This window comes from Aricia agestis, chromosome 12, assembly GCF_905147365.1.
Source record: "Aricia agestis chromosome 12, ilAriAges1.1, whole genome shotgun sequence".
Taxonomy (NCBI): domain Eukaryota; kingdom Metazoa; phylum Arthropoda; class Insecta; order Lepidoptera; family Lycaenidae; genus Aricia; species Aricia agestis.
In genome coordinates this window covers 9890071-9910849 of record NC_056417.1, presented here as the reverse complement: position 1 = coordinate 9910849, position 20779 = coordinate 9890071, and the positions used below count along the sequence as shown (strand labels likewise).

The 20779-nt window shown below is 37.4% G+C and overlaps 1 protein-coding gene across 1 annotated transcript; it reads left to right on the top strand.

Annotated features, from left to right (window-relative positions):
- Positions 1 to 5310: 5310 nt before the first annotated feature.
- Positions 5311 to 19961, top strand: LOC121732185 (RAD50-interacting protein 1). Its single transcript, XM_042121979.1, has 14 exons — positions 5311 to 5523; positions 5640 to 5881; positions 6342 to 6497; positions 7850 to 8022; positions 8523 to 8737; positions 12519 to 12762; positions 13925 to 14102; positions 14641 to 14815; positions 15734 to 15851; positions 16253 to 16386; positions 17141 to 17334; positions 17672 to 17846; positions 18303 to 18430; positions 18854 to 19961. Exons 1-14 carry the CDS (start codon positions 5383 to 5385, stop codon positions 19080 to 19082), a joined length of 2502 nt encoding a protein of 833 aa, XP_041977913.1. The 5' UTR covers positions 5311 to 5382; the 3' UTR covers positions 19083 to 19961.
- The last annotated feature ends 818 nt before the right edge of the window (positions 19962 to 20779 follow it).

Here is a 20779-nt window from a genome sequence, read left to right as displayed (position 1 = left end):
GACGCCAAACATAGATGATAGACATATAGACATTTTTTTTTTGACGTTAAAAGAAAAGTCTTTAAATAATGACATAAGTGCAGTGGTGCCAACTTTGGTTTAGGCTGCGTTTCCACCATAAAGTTAATATAGGTACCTAGCGGAATAGAGAAACAAAGGCCTGAGCAAGCGAGATGGCACTATCAGTATTCAGTAACACTGCGTGGTAAAAAGAGACGTGTGATACATGACAGAAGCACTCTTTTTTTGACGTCCAGTCGGCACGTGCCGCACGTTGACAATTTAATCTCATAGAAATCATGTTCAATCATGCTTGTATAAGTGTATACGTACACATATTTTTACACACAGATGAAACCAATTTCGGTTTCGTTTGATAGCTCGAGATTGTTGCTCTATTCCGCTAGGTATATTAACTTTATGGTTTCCACCCAAATTCCATCAGAGACATGCTACATAAATTAATCTATGATCAGAGATGAGAACTGCGACCTGTGGTTGCGACCGGACCGTGAGCATGTTGCGAACTTGGGAGGAATGTGTTTTTAGGGCCAACGCTAAAACACGGGCGGATGGGGGCGCGGGCGCAGGCGTCGTGTCACGCGTGCGCCCATTAAGGAAAATCGTTATAACTTCTAAACTATCTGACTTAGAGCATTGAAGTAAAGAATTTATTTAAGATGAAAGACCTCCTCTATTTTTTTTAAATAAAAAGAAGCAGTTTAATGTGCTAGAACTTTCACAAAAAGCCATTAATTAAAAAAATCAGATTTTTTTTTCTTAAACTTTGGTTTTTCCATAGACTTAATATAATATACTTATAGGTTTATGGATTTTTCTATGTTTGATTCCACAAAATTTATAAGATATTGCATGTGTAAGTGTAGTCCACAAGTTTAGCTATAAAATGAGACCTTTTTTATCTTCATAGGATATTTACATGAGAAGTACTGTTCAGATTAGTGTGAATTTAGAAAAACTAAAATGGCTGCCATTTTACAACCGTGAGAGAGAGAAAAAATTTGAGAGCCAATTGATCCATAAAATATGCCATAGATCATGACATTAAGGGATCGGACACCGGTGTCGGGACACATTGTATATTCTGTGACAGTACAGAGTTCAATGTGTAAAGCTACGAGCACAAGGTCTTGACTATGAATAAAATAAAAAACTTGTAAATAAGTTATAATAACATTGTATTTTTTTTTATTACCAGATTTTAATTTATAGTGGTCATTGTTTGCATTATATTAGGCAACTTTTTATAATCTCTAGGGGGGGCAGCTGTCCCTCTTTGCCCCCCCCCCCCCCCCTTGGCGACGCCCTTGGCCCATTTTATTTAGCGCTGGCCGCTGCTACCAGTGCCGTAAATAGCCTTTTTTGCGCCCTGTGCGAGCTTCTATATGACTGCACCTTTGTTTTTTAACCGACTTCCAAAAAAAAGGAGGTTATATGTTCGGCTGTGGATATTTTTTACTACATTGGGAAACATCTCTGGGGCGCAGCGGAAACTTATTGGGAGCAATTCGAAAAATAAGTATCTGTCTGGTCTGGCCATTCTTGCGCCCCCCAGAGTCTACGCCCTGTGCCTGGGCACCAGTGGCACCGCACTGGCTGCTAGTATTTTTATCTCGATGAAGCGATTCTATTGGTTCTCAAAAACACATTCCCCAACACATTTCTGGTGGAAACGCAGCCTGAAGCTGGAAACAACGGACGCGACATTGAGCGTATGGACGTCACAATAGGATCTGGCGGACTGGATGTTTTTGCGTCTGCAGACGGTATGACGGTACACAGTGACGCTAGAAATTAAAATAAAAAGTGCACAAGGTTAAGCCGTGTCCGTCAGCCGCGGCTTAACCCATATAGACCCGCCGTGCCCAAACGAGGACACTTTTAAAATTACTTAATTTTTTCTCTTTCAAGTTTATACTTATTTTTATTGTAAGTGACAATTTGCTAAAAATGTATTTTTTTATTCCTAGAAGGTACAAATAATATAAAAATAGTTCACAGTGTTTTATAATGATTTTTCTGAAGCTGTTTCTAACATCCGAAATGACGCCAAGTTAGTATTTTTTATTTTTAAGTTTTTCTTTTAGGTATTTATATTTTTTTACTTGAAAGAGCTCATTACACTATAACCTATAAAAATTATACATATAAGTGTGAAAAGCTTTAGTCTTTATAAGATTAGGAGTAGTTTTATACATGTGTCCCTATTTGGGGCCAATGGGCACATTGGATGTAAATTATTCCAATTTTGGTCCACCGATCAATTTCGTATAATCAATGAACTGAAGGGTATTCAATAGCTATGACTAATACTATGGACTTCAGGAAGTTGCTATGATTGAAGATGACAGTAGAAAGATATATTTAGTCGTATTTCCTTCGCAACCATGTGTCTCTTTACCAGTTTTTCATTACTCCAAGGGGTAGCTGGCTATTGTACAACTGATATTGTTGGCCAATGCAGTACATAAAAGTGTCCTCTCGTATCCGTCAAGGATATGAAAAAAAAAGAAAACGACGAGTTTGACTACCGTTTCGACCAACTGAATTAGAATTTGTTTTACATCGGCTGGGTTATAATATCTATGTGATCGGGGGAAGCCATTACAGCCACGGACGTAAAAAAAGTACGGACGTAACCTTCTCTAATCACGAGTGAAGCCTAGTTATGGCCGCCCGTGTAGGACGTGTGCCGTGTGCGTGATATGAGGGTTGCCATATAAATCATAAATTTGTAAAATTTCCCTACTTTTTTTTGTAAACTCAGACAAGTTAAATGTTATTTTTTATACTTAAACATATTTTTATGTTTTTTCGCTTCAGAAATGTAAGCGGTTGTTAAAGATGTCATAATGAAAATATTATTTTTATGACACTATAGATAGAAAAAAAACACATATTACGTACAGAGAAGTATATTATTTTCATAAAATTATTAGTAATAATGATTATGTACAAACATTTACAATAATACAATTATTACTAGCTATTTGACCGAGCTTTGCTCGGTATTCGATAAAACACGAATAAAATGACATTTTCTAAAAATAATTCCTAGCTAGACAGATTTATCGCCCCCGAAACCTATATACGAAACCTGTATACGAAAAGATATAAGATACTTAAGTCCCGTAACCCGTTTCATCAAACAATCGAGTAATGTTAAATAAATAATGGCTTGTTAAATCAGTTAACGGCCTGTTAGAGCTATCGAGAGTTCTACCATGCGCTAACGTCAAATCAAATCACCTAACATGGTGTTAAATTTATTCCTGGTCTAGAGGTCCATTCAATATTTTCAATCCTACTAGGTCTCAATGACGCTCGGGTGACTACACCAATAGCACCTTCCCTCCCCTACTACTGAAGGAAATCTAAGACAACAATTTTATCTATGGACGCTTCACACCACGTCAGTCTGACCCCGTGCTAAGTACCTGAAGGACTTGTGTTACGGGTACCAGACAACGGAAATATATTTAATACTGTTATACTATACATATATTTAAGATTTTTATTATATGATACACATATTTAATACACACCCATGACCCAGGAACTTTGAAAACTTTTTGTTGCGTCGGCAGGATTCGAACCCGCGACCCCCGGCTTGCGCCACCGACAGCCCACCCACTGAACCACAGAGGTCGTCAAACAACAATTATATCCACTTTTGTAAATTAAGAAATTAATAGGGGTGTAGACTATTTTTAGGAAATATATTTATTTTACAGATGTACCATCAAGGAAGTTGATTCCTATGCAATTGACAGACCAACGTTATTTGGTCGAATACTTATGTCAATTCAATGTTAATTGTGATCTGTCAGCTGGGTTTGACGTAACGCAACCAAACTACTTATGTCCCCGATTTGCATAGGAATCAACTTCTCTGATAGTACATAAGTATTTTGTTACACCTAAAATATGTATAAAAAATAAATACACTCTTATTTCAATTAAAAAAATCACTTATTAAATATAAAAAATATTATAAAGTTATTAAGTAAAATATGTCCATTTTCGGTAATTCAATACAAACTCTCAAAAAAACAATAATTTGTATTAGATTTCGTTTACTGTCTACACCCCTATTATTGTATTCCTGCCTAATTACTGGTCAATAGTATGCTAAATACTTACATGACACTAATAAAAGACAATAAAATTCATTATTTGATTATTTAAAAATAATTTAAAATTTTCCCCGGTTTGGGGAAAATTTCCCCACTTCGTTATGGACATTACTGACCTGTTGAAGTTGAATTAATATTTACATTATTTTATCAAAATACTTTAAAAATATGTTACCTTACCTATGAAATATTATTCCTTGATGTTTTTTGTGTAAGGTTGTATTGATCTTGCACCATTTTACAACACAAGATGGCATATTTATTTTTATTTATGAATGACAAAGACGTGTCACCGCGATGCAGTCTAATTGCGTAATGGCGGTACGATCGGCTTATTACAGTGCGAGTGTTTGTGCAAGATGTGTACATATGATCGCCTGGGCTTATTAAGGGTGCTTCACTCATTTCTTAATGGCGATCCGTCCGTACTTTTTTTACGTCCGTGATTACAGCGTTTTTGTTCTGAGAAAAATAAACAGATGTATTACTGTTGAAAGAATGTGGACGTTAGCTTTCTACATTTTTATCAAAGCTATAACAAGGATATGAGTGGGTTCAAGTCAACTGTTCAATCGATTTTCTCACACTGTTATACGAAACAAAAATTGGCGGTAACTGGTAGATACTGTTTACGCACATGCTGGATGTAGCAGTGGCAAACGCATGGCGGCTGCATCGTGAAAGTAATAAAAACAAGAATTAAATCAGCTCCAATTTTGGCGGCATTTGGTCGTCATTACTTGAGACATACAAGCGGTAGAATCCTGCAACCAGCAATACATATCTGTACTGCCAAACCTGCACCATGAAGGGTAATTTTCCCGAAAAACTGTTCCAACAATCGCGTTGTTCTGGTGAGCTAGCATAACGTCATGAAAAAGGTCAAAGTCAAATTGACAAATATGTGAAAACACGCTACATTCATAAAATATGTATCGAAAATTTTCACACCGTCCGATAATTTGTTCCCACTTCCCAGCTTTATTCGACGGGTTCTGGGTTCTCTACGGTTCTGTTTAAAAAAAAAGTTATAATGTCATAGAGTATAGACTAGTATAGAGAAGAAGAAGAATAATAATTACAACTCAGCTGCAAAATCAAAAATTCAATTTTATCAAACAAATTTGTTATAAATGAAAGAATAAAAATTCAATGGGATTTCTATAAAAATACTTAATACAGTGACTAAATAGATGTTCAGGTTTTGAATTGACAGTAAATAAAAATGAAGGGATTGTGTGAAAAATCTAAGAAAGACATAATACAAGATGTTAATTTTAGAATTGGAAATGATATTACCAATTTAACTAGTACATTGGATTTGGAAAGTGAATTAGCAGAGCAAAAAAAATATTTGCAAAGCTGTGTAAGTGATATTCAAGATTAATAAGTAATAAAAAGTACATACCGTACCTACAATTACTACTTACCTACTATACGGCATACATCATACACTATAATACTGTTTTTTTATAATTTCAGCTTCATGCATGTAATGATGAAGTTCCAACAAAATTGTCATCCGCTATTGAAAAGGCAGAAAGTAATTCAAAGTATATTGAAACACTCAAAGAAAAGAGTGTGCTGTTGAAAATAAAAGTAGATGACTTTATTCAAAGAACAGAACCTATAATGGGAGAGTTGGATAAAAGGTTTACAGCCATGGCTAAATTGGAGGAAGTTTTAGCTTACTTGAAATCATATGCAAGAATTGAAGAACTATGGTAGGTTGTTTTTTTTAGTATCTGTTTTTTTCTTTCAGGCCTCCTATTTTGAATTTGTGATACCCTAAAATACAAGTTATGGTTAAATCTTAAGTGAATCAACACCATAACACAGAAATCGAGTAATAAACCCACAGTCATACAATTGTATCCCAATAGCTTGTCTATTGGGATACAAGTGTATGACTGTTGTCCACACTGTGCCTTTTTCTGTTCATCAAAGGCATGTGTTATAGCGTAGTCAACAGCGAATGTGAGGCATGCCCCTGACGCATGCCATCTGACCGTATCCAAAAAACGACAATGTTGGCGGTGCATTTGTTGAAACATTCAATTATTGAATGCGACCAAAACGAAAGTTGAATGAAAGGAGATGACGAAAATTGAAGAGAAAGCACATAGTGTGGACATAGCTAATGAAGTTTCAATTTTTATCTAAGTAAGTACATATTTTTTTTAGTGCGCAAATGAAACAATGCAAGGATGATGAACAACTTGTGGTTCTCTATGGGGAAATTAAAGCTATGTGCAATAAATACAGGAATGGACACAGGGGCACATACATTAAAGACTACACACACTACTGGCATGATATATTAAAAGAAAACCTTACTAAGTAAGTAGATACTTACGTACTGTAAAATATAGAAAGCATATCCCTATTTAGTTCTTTAAGCAGTTTCTATTTGCTGTTAATATATTGTAACTTTATGTGGTTGCCCACAACTCCTTTGCGTCAAAATTCGTTAATTGCGCGGAGCCAATATATTTTTCTGAGATAAAAAGTATCCCATGTATGTTCCTGAAATTTAAAGTATTTCCATACCACATTTCATCAAAATTAGTTTAGCGGTTTAGACGTGAAGAGGTAACGGACAGACATACTTTCACATTTATAATATTACTAGCTGTTTCCCGCGACTTCGTCCGCGTGGAATTCAGTTTATAGCGCACGGTGTCAACAAAATTACTGTTAAATTTAAAAGCTTTTTAAAACCCTGTTACTCCTTAAATCAAAATACCCAAAAACAGCACATAATATTTCATTATTTTAAATTAAACTTTATTTATGCCAAATTTTAAAGCTTATTTAGCCCCCCATTACACAACTTTACCCATAAACAGCTATAATGTATCATTCATAGGTTTAAGGTTACGTCACTGCATACTGCATAGATAAAGTACAGCTGAGTAGTGACTAATTGAAAATCGTGTAAAACAATCTAAAGAATCGAAAAATATAATTTGGAATGGTACCACATCTTATAGAAACTTTTAAAAGCAAGCGACAGCGCGATGTAAATGACTATTAGCGCCATCTGTTTTGAATTTTTGGAACTAACTTAATTTGAACAAATTTACGCATTTTCACCCCCTTTTCCAGTTAAAAAGTAGCCTATGTCCTTCCTCAGGCTTTAGACTATATGTGTACAAAATTTCATTACAATCGGTTCAGTAGTTTTGGCGTGAAAGCGAGACATACAGACAGACAGACAGAGATATTTTCGCATTTATAATATTAGTATAGTATAGAGTATAGATTAGTATGGATTTCTAGATTGTTATTTTTGAAGTTATTCTTTTTCTTAAAGATCGATCTTATAATATAAGTAATAATATCTATGGATGCTTCACACCATGTCAGTCTGGTCCCTGTGCTAAGTACCTGAAGGACTTGTGTTTCGGGTACCAGACAACGGAAATATATTTAAATTATTTAATACTTTTATACTATACATATATTTAAGATTTTTATTATATGATACACATATTTAATACACACCCATGACCCCGGAACTTTGAAAACTTTTTGTTCCATCGGCGGGATTCGAACCCGCGACCCGCGGCTTGAGCTACCGACAGCCCACCCACTGAGCCACAGAGGTCATCACATGAAACATGTTTAGATATTTTTCTAGTTATGACATAACATTGTATTTTTACATAATAGGTATTATCTATTTTTAGGCATTACGAAGAACATCTGAAAGTGATAAAGTGGCCTTTATCTACTTCTGGAGCAGAAAATTCACCATTACCAAAAGAGGTAATGAACAAGTTCACAAATCTTACAAGACACCTGTTTCTTATACAAGAGCCGGAAGATGTGAATGCTACATTACCTACTGATATTACACAAGGTAAAAATAAGAAATATTCACATTCATAATAATATATATTTAAGTACCAACTTTTCAAAATATTCTTTGTGAGGCAATAAGTAGTCAAAGTATAGTCTGGCATAAAAGTGAAGAAATTAAAAAGTGGCAACATGGTAGTGTCATCCTTTTCAAATTAATCTAAGAATAAGGGATGAGACTGCAATGTTGCCACTTTTAAATTTCTTCACTTTTATGCCAGACTATAATTTAACATTTCAATATTGAAATATTAGTAAAATTTTGAAATACAGAACTGTGTATTGGTTATCCAACAGAAAAATTACAAGGTCCAAACAAATAAATTTATTTTAATGGTGATTAGTATTTAAATTCATAATTAATGATTTTACCTGTAACTTTGTTGTGCATGATATTACCTGCCATTTGTTTGCTTGGACCTTGTAATTTTTTTCCTGGATAGCCATTATACTATGCCCTTTTTAATTGTGTTTATTTGTAAACTCTTTATTTTTTTGCAGATCAGAACCCGAGCTTGCCAATCAGGATCCTGTTACGGCCATTAAAGAAAAGATTTGCGTTCCATTTCACTGGCTCTAGGCAGACCGCCCGTATAGACAGGCCGGAATGGTTCCTTACTCAGACTCTGACTTGGATAAAGGATCATCAGGCGTTCGTCAAAAATAATGTCCAGCCAGTTGCTGATAAGCTGCAAATGAAACATATTGATGCTGTAGTAAGTAATGTTTACAATAACGCTTTAAACATAACTAGATAACGCCCGTAACTCCGTTACGCTAGTCGCGCGGGATGTATGGTGCCGGGATAAAAAGTATCCTATGTCCTTTCCCGGGACTGAAAGTATTTCCATACCATTTCAGACAAATCGGTTCAGCAGTTTGGGCATGAAGAGGTAACAGACGTGGGAGAGCCATGCTTCGGCACGAATGGGCCGGCTCGACCGGAGAAATACCACGTTCTCACAGAAAACCGGCGTGAAACAGCGCTTGCGCTGTGTTTCGCCGAGTGAGTGAGTTTACCGGAGGCCCAATCCCCTACCCTATTCCCTTCCCTACTTTCCCTTATTCCGTTCCCTTTCCATCCCTACCTTCCTCTATTACCCTATTCCCTCTTAAAAGGCCGGCAACGCACCTGCAGCTCTTCTGATGCTGCGAGTGTCCATGGGCGACGGAAGTTGCTTTCCATCAGGTGACCCGTTTGCTCGTTTGCCCCTTTAGTTCATAAAAAAAAAAAAGACACACTTTCGCATTTATAATATTAAGTACATATTTTCAATCCCAATATAGCCTCATGTATAAATACTTTAAAATCTCTCTGCAATCTGCATGTTATTATTTTTTTTTCGCACCACGTCAGTCTGGCCCCGAGGTAAGTACCTGTAGGACTTGTGTTACAGGTACCAGACAATGGAAATATATTTAATACTTTTATACTATACATATACTAACTGTCCCGGTGAACTTTGTGTCACTTTAAAACCTTCCCTGGACTTTTACGAATATTTTATGACTAAAATCAGCCCAATCCGTTCAGCCCTTTTCGAGTTTTAGCGCGACTAACACATTTGAAAATCCATTTTTATATATAAGATTTAAGACTAGCTGTTGCCCGCGACTTCGTCCGCGTGGACTTCAGTTTACAGCGCGCGATGTCAACAAAATTGGTGTCAAAAGCTTTTACTTATAAAAAAAAACCTGGTACCTCTTAAATCAAAACACCCAATAACGGCTGTGCAGTGTGCACATTACTTATTTCATTTTTTTTAATTAAACTTTATTTTTGCCAAATTTTAAAATATATTTAGCCCCCCAATTACACAACTTTACCCATAAACTATTTAACATTGATATGTTTAAGCCGTTTAAGGTTACGTCACTGCATAGATAAAGTACTGAGTTATTTATAACGTAAAATAGAAAGGGATATTATTAAATGCACATCAGAATAATTTTGCAGCACACTACCTTAACTCCGCTAATTAACTGAATGCATACCAGAAAAACTAATGCTGATCAAAAAAAACAATTGATTAACTGAACATGTCCTTCAAAAAAAACTTAAACATCATACGCGACCAAACGAGACGACCTTTATAACCGAATTCACACCAAAAATATGTTTCATACATCGGATATATTATTTGTAAAACTAAAATTTAAATTGTCAAAAATACTAACTTGCACTCTAAATTGGACAATCTTACAACGGAATTTCTAAAAACGATATCGAAAGGTGCACCACAATAAAATCAATTTCTATTATCAAAACAAGTATACAAATTGATAAATCGTGCAATTAAAATATTTTTAGCCTAACGCCGCAGTCCCTCCTTTGCGCTCGCTCTTTACTCTTTAGCGACCACAGATATATCTTGATCTATTTCTGTATTAGCGACAAAGATTTTTGATAATTATGATGAGATATGGTGAAAGATTTTATCATTCCAAAACTATATAAGTAATTCAAGGTTTCTTGGTAAAAATTCAGAAAAATTATCAAAAGTTACTACTATATTGTAATTGTATGGGTTAATAAATTTATTAATGATTCTTAAATAATTAATAGCAATGTTGGCCAAATACGACTTGATTGGGTTAGGTTAGATGGCTATAGTGGCTATAGCCATCGTGGTCATTTTTTGTGAACCACCCAGAAGTAGGAGCCCCGCGTAGCAGGGCTCCGTCGACTTATAATTGAAGCCAGTTGTAATAATAATAATAATAAATTTTATTTTCAGACTACATTTGGCCCAATTGTTAGTAACACTTTATTCTTAAAAGCTAATGTTAGTATTTAAAAAATTATAAATAAGGTTTTAATTTAATTTAACAAAATGGTCGCTAACAGCTAGTATAATATTAACAATTTGTCAACTATTTTGCTAATCCATGTGACACAGCTCCACATCGATTAACACAAGGACAATCCAAACGTTCTGCAAACATCCTCAGTCTACTGTTGGTACTGCCCCTCACCCGTCGCACCAAGGACGCACATCTTTTTCGCATGGTTGCATAAAAGCAGTCTACTCGTGCCTCAGCGAACATCCCTGACGCGCTGCAGCGCCAAGGCAGACCCAACAACACCCTGAACGCGTTGTTGAATTGGACACGAAGAGCGCTATACGATTTCTGGGTATAATTGGCCCACAGGCTACCCGTATAGAAGGAGGTGCAATAAGCCCTGAATAAGGTCACCTTGACATTAGGTGAGCTACGCGCAAACCGACGAGCGAGCATGTTTGCCCTCACTGATAAGTGATGGCGCTCTCCGTTCTCTCTCAATATCACAGTCATCCTTAAGGTCAGGTGTCAAGTAGTGTTTCAAGTATTTAAATTTATAGACCCTTTCTAGGAGGCTTTTTTAATAAAGACAGATGGGACACTGGGTGGACACCTGCCCCCAGTTGTTATTTTCTTTTTTTTTTTTTCTTTAGTAGCTTGTCAAACCCCTAGAGTGCAATTCCTAAGCCGGAGGCTTAATTATTTTGCAATATATCGGTAAGGAACCCTTTGTGCGCGAATCCGACTCGCTCTTTGCCGATTGTTTATTATTATTGTTTATAAACTGAGTTACCATTCACTGCCAAAGTTTAATCCATGTTAAGTTAGCACTTGACGATTTTTATGTGTTCTTAATTATATGAACATAACAGATTAAATTGGGTTTTATTTAGAATAAATGATGTTCCTAAAAGTAATTTAGGTGATGGTTTTCCTTTAAAAAGTTGTAGTATGTTTGTTGAACTAAGGAATTGTTAGATATACAATTTTATTAATAGTTATTCGTTCAGTAAAACAGTTTTGCAAATAACTTTAAATAGTATGATGAATTCGCATTATTTAGGATGCATAATTAGTGTGCAAGTCAGTATTTTTGGTGAAACTTTCAAATATTTTGATCGAGAAAAGGGAATATACAGATATTGATTTAAATACATGCCAAATAGAAATAACAATCGAAAACATCGAAAATCTGACGCAAGATGATACCACTTCTCATAGAAAGACGTTTGAGTAAGCGTCAACGCGATGTAGGAGACGGCACGACGCCATCTATTATGAATTTTTGAAACTAACTTAATTTGAACAAATTTACGCATTTTCACCCCCTTATAACCCTTTTTTCCAGTTAAAAAGTAGCCTATGTCCTTTCTCAGACTTTAGACTATCTGTGTACAAAATTTCATTACAAACGGTTTGGTAATTTTGCCGTGAAAGCGAGACAGACAGACAGAGATACTTTCGCATTTATAATATTAGTATAGATTTTTATTATATGATACACATATTTAATACACATCCATAACCCAGGAACTTTGTAAACTTTTTGTTCTGTCGGCGGGATTCGAACCCGCGACCCCCGTCCAACAGCCCACCAACTGAGCCACAGAGGTCATCATATAAGTGGAATGTTATTGCTTTATATCGAAATCGCTTCAGGGTCATGCAAGGTCCGCATTATCTTATTTTTTATTACAAACTCTTTATTTGCAGAACGAATTCAACACAGGACTCATAGCGTTAGCCGCTGAGAGGTTACATACAGTGCTCGCAGCGTACCACACACAAGGGTCGAAAGGTGGTGTGGACGTCGATGCTGCGTTTGCGCACGCTGTGGACGAAACCCTGGGATTCCATAGAGAATTGATCACGGTGACAGAGAATGAAGCCAGCAATATTCTGTCTGTGTTGACCAAAGCTGAAACTTTCGTGCAATGGCTGGCCGTTGAAAGGAAATGTAAGTTTAGTGAAATTAAAAAAAATTAACTGAATAAACCGTGTGTAAATTTCTTAGTTAAAGTATATATTTTAGATCTATCGCTATTATTTATATGGTGATTCTAGAACAGTGGTCCCCAACCTTTTATTCATGCGGGCCACATACATGTTTTGGTCTTGGTGTCGCGGGCCGCAACAAAAATTTTGTAGGGTTAAAAAATAACATTCTATAAAATTAACGACTTAAAAGTGGAAAAAAAATTAACGACTATCACGTAGACTTCACGCTATTTTGCCGGTGGGCGTGAATTTCAAAATGTTTAACATCACGTGGACCACAAATAAAGTCCCGGCGGGTTTGGGGATAGCGGTTCTAGAAGGATGTAGAATTATGTACATTGACCTAATAACGATAGGTTCTACTTAGGAGGTACGCAATATTTGTTAAGTATTGCTCAGACATTAAATTTTAATCTATCGTGTCTGAGTTTAATAGAGAAGTAGATATATGACTCTTTCATTGCGCACATATACGAGTAAGTTCCCCGCATATTTTGTAAGCGTATGCGTTCGACCAGACTATTTAACTTCTTATTATAGGCAACCAACACGTCACATATCAACAACAATGTACCATCGAAGAAATTGATTCATAGGCAATTGACGGACTTACGTCATTTGGTTTGTTTAATGTTTATGTCAATTGGACGCTGTTAAGCATTCATGTACTAACCCACACAAAAATTACGTATTGAGTTATGAATGCAGTTATGTTCTGTAGATGATTTAAAACAAGACTGCATTCAAAATTTAACAAAAAAAAAAAAATGTGGGTTAGGACACTAATGCTTAACAGCGACCAGTTATGAATTAAATATTAGGGCGTTCGCTGCGTCGAGCGTGTGCCCGTGGCGGGCGTCGGCGCCATGCGCTCGCGATAGTAATCGTGCAACGGCTGACCCGCTCAACGCAGCGCTGCTCTATGGGATGACATAAAACAAGCACGCCTCGCGGGTGGCCGCGACGGGCGCACGCTTAACGCAGCGAACGCCCTTAATCGCGATCTGTCGGCTGGATTTGACATAGTGCACCAAATTACGCAGGTCCGCAATCTGCCTATGAATAAACTTCGCAGATATTACTAGTTGAAGTTTAAGAATATTTTACCTGTTGTCCAACAGACGCTCTGGCGAAGATGGACGATATATTGGACAACGAGCAGTGGACGGAGCCGGTAGCAGCAGGCGTTGGCGCGGCGGTGGGCGCTTTACTGTGGGTGCCGCGCGGCGCTGACTGGTTCGTGACATTGCTCAAGACTATAGAAGACCGATACGCTGCGCTGCCTCAGCCTGGACATAGGTCAGTATAGTTATTTAGGGTTTTATACTTAGGACGTTATCAAATGCAGGTTATAATACCTATTTTAACTCTATTGCAATCGAACTTTACTTGTCCAATAACTGGCTTTGAATGTCCAATATCAGAAATGTTGTCCAACAACTGGTTTTTTCCTACTTTTCAGTTTTTACCAAAAAAAATTGAAAAACATTCTCACTCTCATGTTTGCATATCTAGTTATATAATTTATGAGCGCAAATAAATATCTATTTATTTTATGCGAAATATTGAATTTGTTACAACTATTTCTGTAAAAAAAACCTTAGCTGTCCAACAACTGGTCATATATGGTAACAATCTTTAAATCTCTCCTAGTGCGACTGTGTTTAGGTACCATCAAAGAAAATGATTCATAGGCGGTTGACGAACCTTCGTCATCTGGTCGGGCCATGGCAATTCAATGTTTATTCATTGGCTGTGTTTGACATGACGAAACCAAACTACGTAGGTCCGCCATCTATCAACTTCTCTGATAGTACACCTGGATTTACACCGTCAGGCTGCAGTTCCTGGAGCTGCAGTTGGAGCTGGTGGAGGAGTGGCGCGTGCGGTTGACGCAGCTGCTGGGGGCGGCGGCGCAGGAGCTCTCTGCTGGTGGCTCCCCGCCGCTGCCGGCCATCGTCAACGCGGCGCACCACACGCGCGCCGTGCTGGTGCAGTGGGCGCACTCCCTGGTAACTGCACTTTTTTTTCTCGCCGCGAAATGCCGTTCTGCATTGGGAGCTCCTACCGCGTATTTGTAGGATTGTCTACATCCGAAAAGTTGGCAAGTGGACGCTAGCTAACGGAGGCACTTGCCAAGCCACGGGAACATCATGACCTCCGCGACTATGGTGATGGTAACTATAGCTTACTAAAGAGGAGTCCACACCGCCGTTTTTCCATACAAACGCTGTACCCTGTTTCCTCCCTGGATAATGCCGGTAGAGTTATGATTTTTTTCCTGAATATCTATGGCCACTATTAGCATGTCCCTATGTTTTCTTTTTTTTTCATAATTTTATTATTAAAAAAGATAAGAACGTCCAAAAACTCAAAAAAGATGGCAAGATTTTCCTCTGTGTTCAAACACCCAGAAAACAAAACTGGCTAAAATATACAAAAAAATGAAACATAGGAACACAGCTCAAGCCTTGCTTTAATTCTTAATGAAAAAAGTACTTAAATCGGTTAAGTTTTGAAGAAGGAATCAGCGGATAGCGAATCGAAGATTTTCTGTTCTTTTATTAGAACCTTTGTCGTGTTGTCTCTATCGCGCTCTGCGGTGGGAGACTTGAAATTGGTGAGACAGCAATACATTTTCAAATACCTATTTTCAATTTCTCTCGCCCCTGGTGTATCCTCTTAAGGCCGCGTCTCCATCAAACCCGGCGCGGAGCCGTCACTGTAACACGACACGACACGACACGACGCCGCTATCGTCGTATCGTGACACGACGTGCCGCGAACGGTACAACGGGCACCCCTATTCATGTGGGTGAAACTTTCGAACAAAAAAAAATGCGTTTCTTTAAATGAGGCATATAAACCTACTCTTAAACTGTGCAAAATTTTAAGGACTTACATATTGTGATCTACTTTTTTTCTTACAGCATTACCTTCAGCTGCACTACTACAGGCGCCAGTTCCAGCACTTCACGCAGCAGCAGCACAGAACAGAAGACACGCCCTCCACCGTCGGCAGCGTTGTGCTAGAAGATGGCAGAGAAGGTAAACTATCAAGTTGTAATCGGCGAAGGCGCTAAAGTTTCTAGAATAAGTAATTTTTAAAGAAATAATCATTAAAAAAACTTCAATGAATGTGTATACATAGATCTACATCTTTTAACAATACAGATAATTTTACTCAATAAAAAAATCAGAAGTAATGTCGATTTGAAAAACATTTTGAGTTTTATAGGACTTACAGGGGGACTTCGATCGCGGATTCCAGGAAATGCTATTGTATTCTATTGTGTGGAGATACTTTGAGTCCTGGGAAAGGACATAATAATATGATACTTTTTATCCCGGAAAGATTTACGGTTTCCGCGCGATAAACTATTTTGGTGCAACGGAGTTGGGGGCGTCATCTAGTTCAATATATTTTTAAAATTTTAATAAACTTTCAGAGCCAGAAATAGCAGAAACTATGTCGTTGAGTGAAGTGGAGATTCAGGCGAAGCGGCTAGCTCTGAATGAGGTGACGAGGAGGAGTTCCGCTTTGCCGGAAACCATGCAAGAGCAGAACGAACAAAATGACGTGGTATATCTATTTTAGTTTGTGTTATTATAGGCGCCTGACTTTTTATGTATTTCTTCAGCCTAGCATGCGAAATAAATTAATAGGGAATGAAATTATTTTTTTATTTAGGCTTGAATTAGATTTGTTGCATTTGATCGATCATAATGGTAGTATAAAATTAAAATACATAATTAAATACTGCAAAATTTTTATGATTTTATACTGTACGAGCTTTTGCCCGCGGCTTCGCTCGCGTTAAGAAGTATTATTATATACAAATTTTCATCCCCTATTTTAACCCCTTGGAGGTGGAATTGGTCAAAATCCTTTCTTAGCGGATGCCTACATCATAATGTCTACCTGCATGCCAAATTTCAGCCCGATCGGTCCAATGGTTTGGGCTGTGCGTTGCGTGCGTTGCTCGACGTTATTGCTCGATCGAGCAAAACCGTATGTGAGTACTTAGAATTATGCTAAGTACTCACATACGGTTTTGCTCGATAGTTTTACTCCAAATCGAGCAATAACCAACGTGTGGACCGCAAAACTGACTCGATAGAATTAAATATGTCAAATATGTCATTTCCTTCGATTCGGAGTAAAACTATCGAGCAAAACCGTATGTGAGTACTTATCATTAGAGGTAACTCTTCAATCTTTTAGAAAACTAGATAGTTTTTATTTTATTTTAATTAGCTTATGCTGTCCCACTGCTGGGCAAAAGGCCTCCCTTAGAGTCTTCCATTTATCATAATAAAAGTTTGATTTATTTCAGTGGGCAACTGACAGACTGATAGCGGAACAGATATTGAACGTGGATACTACAGCTGAAGACGATTTGGAGGACGACGGGGCGTTCGCTGAAGTGAGCGGTCTACTAGCACACCTCCGAAACGCCGGCCTGGCGTTGCTAGCAGAACACATTATACTGGAGTTTAAGGCTACTATACGGGATTATAAGAAGCAGAAGTAAGTTTTGCAGATTTGAGGTCTACTTAAATATATTATGTAATGTTACTCCGTTACTACTTTTTTGCGTAACAGAACAAAAAACATATTCTTTTTATTTTTTGTCGGTGGAGCTTCCGCAATTCTACTATCAGCCGCCCGCTCAATTTAGCTTGACATTAAAATTATCTATAAGTTACCTTGTACTGTTTTGTTTGCGCCTTTTTAACCCGACTGCGGAGTTGTGAATTCTTCTACTTTCCTTTCTTCTCAAAGTCTTCTTCAGGGTCCAAAGTTCTTCACTTGTCGTAATTCTTTGAGCATTAAGTATGTTATTAAACGTCTCTTTAATTTCCAGATGGCACGCCATGGTAACAGTAGAGGATTCCGCTCTCTGCGTATCAACGGCGCTATGCGGGCCGCTGGCGGCGCTGTGTGCACGCACCACGTGCGCCGCGCGTGCGCTCGCCCCGCCCCTTGCGGCGAGACTGCGTGCACTGTTAGCTGATCACGTGGATAGACATTTGTATGAGGTAAGGAGGTTAAGTAGGAATGGGTTGATTTAAAAAGATGCTGCAGCTTTAAAGAAAACATAAAATCAAGCTAGATCTCATCGATAAAAGACAACGAAGTGCTTACATTTGTATGAGGTAAGTAGAGAGGTTAGGTGAGGTTAGATTGAGCAAATATTCAGATGGAATCCATAAGCCCTTTGCGTGCGGCAAGGCGGCCCGGCAGCAAAGCGCTGTGCGGGCCACATGTTAGTATGAATAACGAAAAAATATTTTTTATGACTGTTTAAACCAAAATGCTATGCGACGCAGTATTTTACTATCTATGTATTCGCGTTGATGTAGGTATATCGCAGACATTTTGCAGTTTGTGAAGATTTAAAGTATGTCACACTTACCTGAAACAAAAGATTTAAATCCTATGGTAAGTACTTATATCTTTAAGGCATATTTATAACGCTTTTCTGTTGTTCCCAGGAAGTGGTACTAGAGAGCTGGTTCAATACGGGCGGCACGCTGCAGCTAACTCACGACGTCAAACGGAACCTCGTGCCGGCCTTCGCGCCGCCAAACAAGAACGCACAAAAACTTAAAATACTGCCGAGGTACGTTCAAACTTATTGATAATATTGTTGGGATGTACACTTTTATATTTAACGCATGGTGCATTAAAAAAGGAAAACTTTAAAGAGAAGGAGAATGACCGTTTCTGACTTCACCTCTGCTCGCTATCTCAAGGATGATTTGTAACAAGACTCGCAGAACTTTGCATCTCTTGGCAAAAATAAAAGAGAAAGGCGGCGTCCAATTTTTTATTTGGTTACTGATGTTCTTGAAAATGCTTCACTTAACGCAGGTCTACTATATTAAGGGCCTGTTTCACCACTTCCTGATAAGTGCTGGATAGGCCACTTAACTTGACAGATAGAGTATGGAGAATCTGTCAAAAAAAATGTGCATAGCCTATCCGACATTTTATCAGGAAGTGGTGAAACAGGCCCTTAATAATATTAAATCCAAACTTTCAGATTACAAGAAGCCTGCCGTATCCTCAACCTAGACTACGAGGACGCGCGGCGTGTTTGCACCGCGCTAGCACGAGGGCCCCTGTCCGCAAGGGCTCCCCCAGGGGCGGTGCCAGGGGCGGAGCTAGCCGCCACCATCACTTTACCCGCCACTGAGGCGCTCAGGATTCTCAACCAACGCACAGACTTGAGTGAAAACGCGTCCCCGTCGTATGTCATGGAACTTTTCTGAAATTTCGAAGGGGGAGGTGTGTAAACCTCCCGTCTTCTCTGAAAACACGCATTGCAATAGTAAGTAGATTTTTTGTCTCACAATATACTTAAATTACTATCGGGGAAGTTGAGTCATAAGCAGATGGCGGACCTGCGTAATTTGGTCGCACTATCGACCGATCACAACCTATCCGACAGATCATAGCTAACATTGAATTGACGTAAATTGACGTAGGTCTCTCAGCTGTCTACGAATCAAGTTCTTCGATAGTATATGTATCTTAGGCTGCCTTCACATTAAGTCGCGAGTAGTGCGGCAGCAGCGCGACTTCCATACTAAAACGCTGCCGATGCTGCGCGGTTCGCGACTGAAGGCAGCCTTAGTCAGTAGTAGAATTTTTAACATACTTACAAAATTTTAAATAGAATTTTTGTCTCATAACATACTTAAAGTATAATATTATCTTGAAGCAACAAGTGAATGACCGTTGAAAATGGTCCATAACACTATATTTTACAGTGTAAATTATTTTTGTAGGAAGTACGTATTCAATCGCTCGTACTTTATCCCAAGCAAAGCTTAAAAAATATTGATGTAAAATACAAATCCCTCTTAAAAAGATTTTTGCTGATAAAAAAAATGTAATTGATTGTACTGCCGGTTCTTGGTGGAAATTCATTTTAAACACTTAATAATTAGTGACTCGTAATAACATTCCAGTGAAGAATAAAGTATACGTAACATTCTTTTATATTAGAAAAATCGAATAATCGATTATTTAATACATTATTCGAATAATTAGTCGATATGTCGGTCACGTAACGAATATCTTATGTTGCGGCCGCACATGCATAGTGCTTCGTGCTTGAGATGATACCATTGGACGATCTGCGTGTATCGTCCAACGGTATCGTCTCATAGCACGAAGCTTCGTGACGATAGACGCATGTGCGGCCGCGGCATTAATATAATGCTTTGATTGAAATTTAAAATGTAAAGTGAATGTCTATCTAAGAAATGCATTTATTTAAAATGTTATATTATTCGGAGATGAGAATGGAATGAAATGTTTGGATACTTATATGAATCTTTAGATAATTTTGTTATTAATATAATTATTTTTGTTGTAATTTATAAAATTTTATTTGCTTTAATCGTTTATTATTTTTTTATTTCGTGAAAAAGTGTTTTATAATATTATGTAAAACTTGAATGACGAAAAATTGGTGTTTAAATAAAATTATAAACATATTTTAATATTTTTTATTTAACATCATAATATCAAACTCGACAATAATACAAAATATGATCTATTATCTCAGACAATATTTAAAATAATTATAAAAATAATATCTATTTACAGTCAATAGGAATGATTATTCAAAGTCAAACAAGCGTTGATATTTCGTAAAATGAGTTTGTTAAAAAATATACCCATAAGATTACTTTAATGAATCTAACTGCCTTTAACTACATGTTATTATGTAAAATGTTTATTTAATAACATTTAATTCAGATTTTGTATAATTTTGGTTTAATTTAAGACCTAGCGCAATAATTTTACAAAATTTCAATGAAAAATATAAAAAATGCAAAAATGTTCACAGCCATTTTAATAAAATTTCATATAATAAAATGTGAACAAAATATATGAATCTCGCCCGTAAGCACGCCTCGCGTGTGGCCGCGCCGGGCACACGCTCAAGGCAGTGAAC

Coding starts and splice junctions, on each gene's coding strand:
- LOC121732185 (XM_042121979.1), top strand. CDS start 5,383: ATGAAGGGATTGTGTGAAAAATCTAAGAAAGACATAATACAAGATGTT. Junction 8,023..8,522: donor ACCTACTGATATTACACAAG/GTAAAAATAAGA, acceptor ATTTTTTTGCAG/ATCAGAACCCGAGCTTGCCA. Junction 16,387..17,140: donor AGAACGAACAAAATGACGTG/GTATATCTATTT, acceptor GATTTATTTCAG/TGGGCAACTGACAGACTGAT.